This window comes from Vicia villosa, linkage group LG6, assembly GCF_029867415.1.
Source record: "Vicia villosa cultivar HV-30 ecotype Madison, WI linkage group LG6, Vvil1.0, whole genome shotgun sequence".
Classification (NCBI taxonomy): Eukaryota; Viridiplantae; Streptophyta; class Magnoliopsida; order Fabales; family Fabaceae; genus Vicia; species Vicia villosa.
This window is the reverse complement of record NC_081185.1, coordinates 64,257,616-64,266,177: the sequence shown is the minus strand read 5'-3', so window position 1 is coordinate 64,266,177 and position 8,562 is coordinate 64,257,616. Positions and strand designations below refer to the sequence as shown.

At 35.2% G+C, this 8,562-nt stretch overlaps 1 protein-coding gene across 1 annotated transcript; it reads left to right on the top strand.

Moving 5' to 3' along the window:
* The first annotated feature begins 2,320 nt into the window (after window positions 1–2,320).
* LOC131609201 (monocopper oxidase-like protein SKU5) lies at window positions 2,321–6,774 on the top strand. Its single transcript, XM_058880856.1, has 8 exons — window positions 2,321–2,700; window positions 4,159–4,268; window positions 4,354–4,624; window positions 4,703–4,841; window positions 4,929–5,655; window positions 5,735–5,813; window positions 5,923–6,119; window positions 6,230–6,774. The coding sequence occupies exons 1-8, from the start codon at window positions 2,560–2,562 to the stop codon at window positions 6,348–6,350; spliced, it is 1,785 nt and encodes a 594-aa protein (XP_058736839.1). The 5' UTR covers window positions 2,321–2,559; the 3' UTR covers window positions 6,351–6,774.
* The last annotated feature ends 1,788 nt before the right edge of the window (window positions 6,775–8,562 follow it).

Below are 8,562 nucleotides of genomic sequence, written 5' to 3'. Positions count from 1 at the left end.
CGACCTCGGTTTGATCTCTTGCATCACTTGAGGACAAGCAATGAGATAATTTTGGGGTTGTGATCGGTCACCATTTCTACTTAATTTCGTCATAAATTCGGCATAAGATCGTCATACTTGGTAACACTTTGTGGTTGTTTTTAAGTGTTTTTCTTTGATTCATCTAGTTCTAGTTATTTTGTGGGCATTTTGTTTTTGTGCCATTTATCTTTGTCTATTAGGTGCTTTTGATCTCTCTACTTGGTGGTTGTAGGTTAATTCTGGATCAGATGGAAATTTCACAAGTGTTGGTGTAAAAGAAGCTGAAAATCGTGACAAGCGTGTAGTATTTTGATCTCATAACTGGAGCTTCGTAACTCGGAATGACGCGGTTCCGGTGGCAAAATTTCGCTAACGAAAAGGGCTACAACTTTGATGTTGAAGTCAAATCAAAATTATGAAGTCAGAGGCCGACACGGTCAGATCGTGTCAGATGACACGGCCGTGTCCAACCTGCTGAAGAATTCTCCCCAAAAGTGGCAGAAGCTGACACGGTCAGCCCGTGTCAAGTGACACGGCCGCGTCAGCCTGTGCGGACAGAAATTCTGTATTTTTTATGTTGTGATACTTTTAAAGTCCCGGGGGCATTTTTGGTATTCTGGCTGGGATCTGAAAACCTAGAGAAGTTAAAAGTGATTTGAGAGACAAGGAGAAGGCACTTTTAGATCAGACGATAGAATTCCAGAAAGAGGAGAAGATAGCTTCATCAAGGGTTTCGGAGACGGAGAGATTCAACGGTGGACACCATTGAAGATCAAAGTTCCCAGTTATCTTTGTAATGTCTAAATTCTTTGCTTTGTGTTTCTTGAATATTATGAGAGGCTAAACCCCCCCAATGCTAGGGGGTGGTCCTGATTTGGTTTATGTAATGACTCTGAATTCTTGATTTCATCAATACATTGGTTTATGTTATTCAGTGAAATTATGCAATGTTCTTAATGTTTTCTTTATCGGTCAAATAAGGATTAATCAATGGCTAACAAGTACAGGACTGTAGTTGTTAGGGTTTGTGCATAATTTGATTATAGTAGATATCACCTAGGACTAGGGATACCCTAAAATCACCAATTAAATCTTGATAAAATAAAGGCTTGGTTTCAGCTTATTTCCCTAAGGACTTAGGTATTAGGTTGAAAGACCAAAGGTTTTCCCACTAAGGACTTAGGGGAAAACATCCTAGAGGTTTGGTATTAGAATACCATGAACTTGTTGAAGAGATCTGAATTCAGGGTTGTTGCAAGCCAAAGCAACCACTCACCCTAGCATGTTTTTTACAGTAAAAAGAACCAACTTTATTATTCCGCTTTTATTTATGTGTACGGATTTATTCCATATTCCACAAACTATTGTTTTTGTTCAATTGAATTAAGATTAAGAAGCAGTATTTCCTACGTAGTCCTCGAGATCGATATTTGGGTTAAAACCCATTATTACTACATCGGTGAAAATAATACACTTGCTATTTTCCGATCAGTAGACTATTAAGCATAAAGCGCCAACCAAAAATCTTCACTTTGCTCGGGATTTTCGCCTTCCAAATGGTGCTAATAATCTGAAGACGCCCATTATCCACCATGATACCAGAATAATTCAACTCCTACAACCTACGAAAGCCATTACTCACCGAAAAACCATCATGATTCCGCCACCAAACAACGGTATCTCCGACATCCTGTCTAGGAGCAATAGAGGCCACCAAGGAGAACAAACCAAGCCAATCCGCAAGTAACTCCCCTAAAGAATCCAGAGAGTCATTGCTAAAATCCCATATCCACTGCTCACCAACCCAATAACCCATATCAACCACCTTATAACTCATCGAAGTACAACTACCAAATAAATTTGGAAAAAGATACTTCAAGGTGTTACTAGATTACAGATTTTGACTAACGGAGTTGACGGAAAGGACTCATATGCATATATTAAAAAGTTAAAGGCACTTTGGCACGAAAAAAAGTTAAGGGACCAAATTAAATCTAAGAATATAATTAAGGGATCAAAATAAATATTTTGCCATTAAAAAACTCCTTGAAATAATTTTGAAAAAAAAAACCATAAATTAATAAAAAAGCACTACAAGTTAAATGCTAAATATAGTACCAATTACTATCAAACAAATTTTCTTTTTATTGATTTGAGCTGAAAAATTAAAAATTAGAAGTAAGAAACTCTTTTTAATGTTACACTATTATTATTCATTCATGAATCTTGGTCTCATTCTCCCAAACTCAAAAAAAAAAAAAAAAAGAAACAAATCTATTAGTAAGTCAAGTATTGGGTCCCAAGACAGGACATGAAAGTCAGAAAGTGGCTCCATCTTCTTTTCTCTTCCATCCCCATGTGATCTGACGACGCTGTGACACTCACAACACAACTCTGTCTCTCTGCCAACTTTCTTTCTTCCATTCACCTCCCTATTTTCTTCTCTCTCTTTCTCTCTCTCTCTCTCTCTCTCTCTCTCTCTCTCTCTCTCTCTCTGCATCTTGAGAAGATAGGATACACACACCCAAAACAGTTTCAATGCCATCATTATCCTCTTGCTGGTTCTTCACAACACTTCTATGTTTCTTCTCAGATACTGCTTTTTCCGGTGACCCTTTTGTTTACTTTGATTGGACTGTTTCCTACACCACACTCTCCCCACTTGGAGTCAAACAACAGGTTTCTTTTCTCTTTTTATTTCTCTACTCCTTTCTTACTTGCATTGCATATTAAGGGTTTTAAGTTTAGGGTTTTGCTTTTAGGATAAAGGGTGGTTAGATCCTTGTTTTGTCAGTTGGAGGGTAAAAAGATTCCAATTTTCAAACCCCTTGTTTATTTGGTTATTCCTATTTATGAAATTCAGTTATGATACTGCAATTTTACTGCTACTGGGTGCTGAGAAGAGCCTTTTGAACTTGTTTGAAGTTTGCTTATCTAGTGTATCTTTGATTTAGCTTTTGGAAGAGACAAAAGCATTGATTTTGAAAAGATTTTGAGGTGTTTGGTTCTCATAAAGTAGAATTGATTCTTCTTTCAAAATTAATTTTACTCGACTTTTGAATTTAAACGTGAGTTTTACATTAAAATGATTTTATCCAAACATAAATCACTTCACATTCAACTTACGTTTAACTAGAATCAATTTTACTAAATCGATTCACTCAAAATAAATCTTACTGAATCGATTCACTCAAAATCAATTTTTTTAATCGCATAACCAAACATATGAATACTGTACTTAGTGCGCTTAGCTTGATTATGTTTGATTTTACATTTGGAGCATCCATAATTGATTCTGAGATGTTTGGTTATTCTCTAGTAGAATTGATTTTACTTGAGCTATGAATTGTAGCTTTTGAGTCTAAATGTGATTATTAATATTACACTGAAATTTACTGTTCACAATGAAGCATGAACACAATATGGTTATTGGATACGATATGTATCCGATACGGAAATATGTCAGTCATTGTAAAAACTAAGATACGATAAGTTTAAGGTACCTATATAAAAAATTTAAATTAAACATTAGTTAAATCATTCTCTAACAAAAATCAATTGAGTTTGCAAAATTTGATAGTAATTAGTTAAGGAATTATGAGAAAAAGAAAAGATAGTTAAACTTGAGAGAAAAGTAATTAAAGGAAAAATTTGATTCTTGCAATAGAAAAATGAAAGTGACGAGGGAATAAAAGTTTAGAAAAGAAGAATTAAGGATGAGGAAGATTAATTCATGTTCTAGAAATATGAATAGTCATGAGATTATCTAGCCGTATCCGCAGCGTATCGGAGACGTGTCGCCAAAGTATCGCGACGTGTTCCACCGTATCAGGACGTATCCGAATTTTTTAAATTAAAAATTTCGGATACTTGTTCGATATGTATCAGCGGCGAATTGGTACGTATCGGATACAATACAATATAGATTTTAGAGTGTCCGTGCTTCATTGACTGTTCAACTCATTTTTGCAAAATCTTATCCCAACATAAATCAATTTACCTTCGAATCACTTTTAGTCAAACTCAATTCATTTAAAGTCAATTTTCTTCACTGCAGAACTAAACATACGCGTCATTGTTACCAGATATGCACATGTCAGAAATGTAGTTTTTTTTAACAAAATATTTCTATTTCAGGTAATTGGGATCAATAAGCAATTCCCAGGACCAATTCTAAATGTCACAACAAACTGGAATGTAGTTGTCAATGTGAAGAATGATCTTGATGAACCCTTACTTCTGACATGGTAGCAAAATTGTGTTTATTTCTAGAGTAACGATACATGACTAATATTGGTGATGATGATGATTATGTCGGGTAGTTAAATGCAGGAACGGTGTACAGCATAGGAAAGACACCTGGCAAGATGGAGTTTCAGGAACCAATTGTCCAATTCCGGCTGGCTGGAATTGGACATACGAGTTTCAAGTCAAAGATCAGATAGGGAGTTTTTTCTACTTTCCTTCGCTAAATTTCCAGAGAGCTTCTGGTGGATACGGAGGAGTTATCATAAACAATCGAGCAGTTATTCCTGTTCCCTTTGGATTACCAGATGGTGATGTTACAATATTTCTGAGTGATTGGTACACCAAGAGTCATAAGGTCTTACCACTTTCTTCGACTTGCTTGTTTTTTATAAATTCAATTTAGAGGTTTTGACTGTTGCATATACTGACATAGGATCTCAGGAAGGATGTGGAAAATGGCGTTGATCTTGGAGTTCCTGACGGTGTACTTATCAACGGACTAGGTCCTTATCGCTACGATGACACACTCGTCCCAAATGGCATTTCTTACCAAATAATAAATGTGGAACCTGGTAAGAATATAGGCCTATTTTACTTTCTGTTTTTATAGGTGCGAGACAAGTACGTGATATACATGACAACAATCTTGTCTTAAACAGGGAAAACATACCGCATACGGGTTCACAATGTCGGCATCTCAACGAGCTTGAATTTTAGGATACAGAATCACAACTTGCTTTTAGTGGAGACCGAAGGATCATACACAGTTCAGCAAAACTACACAAACATGGATATTCATGTTGGTCAGTCATATTCATTCTTGGTTACAATGGACCAAAACGCGAGCACTGATTACTATATTGTTGCGAGTCCTCGGTTTGTTAATTCTTCATGGGCTAAAGCTACCGGAGTTTCCATTTTGCACTATTCCAATTCTCAGGGTCCCGCTTCAGGTCCTCTTCCTAGTCTTCCTGAACAAGACAATCCTTCTTTCTCTATCAATCAAGCAAGATCTATAAGGTGGAATGTGTCTGCCGGTGCTGCACGTCCAAACCCGCAAGGTTCCTTCAGATACGGCGACATTACTGTCACAGACGTATATGTTATTCTCAATAGACCTCCCGAGCTTATAAACGGAAAATGGCGAACTACCCTTAATGGTATATCATATTTACCACCTTCAACGCCCTTGACGCTTGCGCAACAATTTAAAATTCTCGGAGTGTACAAGCTTGATTTCCCAAATAGATTCATGAACAGGCCTTCTAAGGTTGATGTTTCACTCATTAATGGGACTTACAAAGGTTTTGTGGAAATAATCTTTCAAAACAATGACACCACGGTACAAACCTACCATTTGGATGGCTACGCTTTCTTCGTCGTTGGGTGAGATTTAAATTCTAAAACTTTGATATAACATGTTTATTTTTCATAAAAGTGAGTGAATTTCTCATTTGAATTGTAGCATGGATTATGGAGTATGGACTGAAAATAGCAGAAGTACTTACAATAAGTGGGACGGTGTAGCGCGATGTACGACACAGGTATTGCTATCTCAATACTATCTATGTCCCTAAATTGAAACATGAATTCGACATGATATGCAAGAGTAGGCATTTTATAATACCGAAATTCTTTAACCTGTCTCTTTAGGTCTTTCCTGGAGCATGGACAGCCATTTTAGTATCTCTTGACAACGCTGGCATTTGGAACCTTCGTGCGGAGAATCTCAACTCGTGGTATCTGGGCCAAGAAGTCTATCTGCAAGTTGTAAACCCGGAGAATGATAGTAACGAGAATATTTTGCCAGATAATGCAATATACTGTGGCCTACTTTCCAACCTTCAAAGGTAAGACCGCCTTAAAACATATCTATTTTTTATCAGAACTCCGCAGTTAAGCAACTTGCTTGGACAAGAATATTTTGATAATAACTATAGTGCTTGATTCTCTTATGCAGGGAGCAGTCGCACAAATTCCAGTTCTCTATAGGATCATCACCTTTAAGCAATAATTCTAGAATGATATTATTCATGTTATTATTTATAGCTCTAACTGAAAGTTTTGTATGGCATGTGTAATTTTGAATATTAGTAGTGGCATCTAAAACAAGCTACTCGAATTTAAAGATTTATATGAGAATTATCATTGAAAAGGAAATTTTGTGTCTATAACATGTTGCACAAGGTTTATATAGATGTAATCATGAACTGTAAACTAGAAGAGTACATTGTTGTTATTCATATTATTATTCCCGAAATACTCGCTCGTAGATGATGCCATTCGAATTCGAATGATGATAAATCATTCTGTAATCTCATTGATTATTTATTTTTACATCTAACTTTGCAATTACATTATTATTTTCTTTAAAGATTTTGTCATTCTTTATCATGAAAAGTCTAAACACATACAAAAATATTAACAAAAGGTGCATAAAAATATTTATGTTACATAGTAAGTACTCATCAGTTGAATGAGTTAAAGAGACAAACACTACATGAATATATGTAAGAGACATTTCATAATAAACATAGTTTTTGGAAGGTTTCTGAGAAACTCTATAAATACTAATAACTGTTCAATTAAAGTACCAAGCACAATTTTTTTTTTATGGTACATGCAAATGAAGAAGCATATGGATCAAACTCCCAAATTTGCTTATGCAATTATTTTATTTTTCTCCCTATGTCTAGTTGTAACTAACCATAGTAAGATCTTTTTCTTATCTTTTACATATTTGTGATTTTACATAGAAATCATTCATTCTCTTTCACTAATAACATTCTTTTATTTTTGTTTTTCACAACAGAATTTCGTTCTTGCATTAATGACAATGATTGTCCATATGATTATTGTGCCCCTCCTAAATATCAGAAGTGCATTTGGAGTAGTTGTTATTGTGTAGATCAATATAACGATCTATTAAGTTGAAAATTAATGTGTTGTTTTTAAGCCTATTATTTTATTTGCACATCTTAATGTTGTTTGTTACTTGAGTCTTTAAAGAGCCATTGTAAAGAGCTAAAGCTCATATTGGAAACAAACATGAGGTTAGGTTGTTAAAGAAAATCGATTATGGAGAATGTTTTTTAAGGTATGTTTGTTATATGTTTAATTTAGTCATTTTAAGATCCCTATAATCCCCAAGAAAAAAACTAATAGTTAAAAAGCTACTATGAAACTAAATATAAAAATTAATTATGGATACTCAACAATTACACCATTCATACAAGTTAGTGTGCGATAGAAACCATCGGTACAACTTTTAAGAGGGGGAGGATTTTTTTTTTTGTGTGCCTACAACTGGTTTTTAGAAATCCATTGAGATAAGAAATCCATTGTATCTCATAAGTCAAGGATGCTAAGGCCCTATATTCCACCTCCGTAGATGATTTGTACATTGTATTTTGCTTCTTAAGCTGTCATAAAATGAGAGAGTTACCAAGCAACAAACAATAACCATAATTGATTTTCTTGAATCTGGACACTATGTCCAATTAGAGTCAGCAAAGCCATGCAAATTGAGAGAGTTTAAGCTGGAAAATAAAATACCTTGCGCAAGAAAGGCATTCAAGTAACTCAAAACATAAGTTGTAGCTTGATAATGAGAGACAAAAGGATTAGCCAAATATTTACTAAGATGTTGCACATGAAATGAGATATCAGGGCGTGTGTTTGTAAGATACATGTCATACCCTAATTTTGAACCCCCCCTAAGATCTCACATCATATGGCATCTCACATACTTCAACAACTCAAAGCAGATACCTAGAGCAGTCACTTGTTCACCAAATACTCAGATTAGGGTTTCAAGCCAGGAAATTCAGGCAAAGGATCAATTAATGATTGAAATGATCCTCAACACAATCATAAAGGTCAAGATGCTTCATTCATATACATATGATCTCCAATCTCAAGGCATCAAGCCTCAAGTCCATCAAGGGCACCAGATTACGATTTCGAATTCATCAGGGACTAAAATTAAGATTTTCACCTAGGAAGAAACTTCAAGCTTCAAAACATGATTCAAAGAACTCAAGTATCTTCAAATGATTCCCCCATCAATATCTACACCAATATGTACTTCAATTCAAATTCAACAACTCCTAATTTCATCTGATCCACAATTAGGGTTTTTTTGACCTAATTCACCTGGGAGGTTGAATGTTAGTCAAGACATGATTCCATGGCTCAAATCTTGGTTCAACAATCTCCAATACTCCATTCTGAGTCACTCATATCACTCATTTGGCTAGGATAGATTACCTTAGTTGAAACCCAGAAGATTAC

Excerpts from the sequence above, each read along its gene's own strand:
- LOC131609201 (XM_058880856.1), top strand. The coding sequence starts at position 2,560 with ATGCCATCATTATCCTCTTGCTGGTTCTTCACAACACTTCTATGTTTC. Across the intron at positions 4,269-4,353 it reads GAACCCTTACTTCTGACATG|GAACGGTGTACAGCATAGGA; the intron begins GTAGCAAAATTG and ends AGTTAAATGCAG. Across the intron at positions 5,656-5,734 it reads TACGCTTTCTTCGTCGTTGG|CATGGATTATGGAGTATGGA; the intron begins GTGAGATTTAAA and ends TTTGAATTGTAG.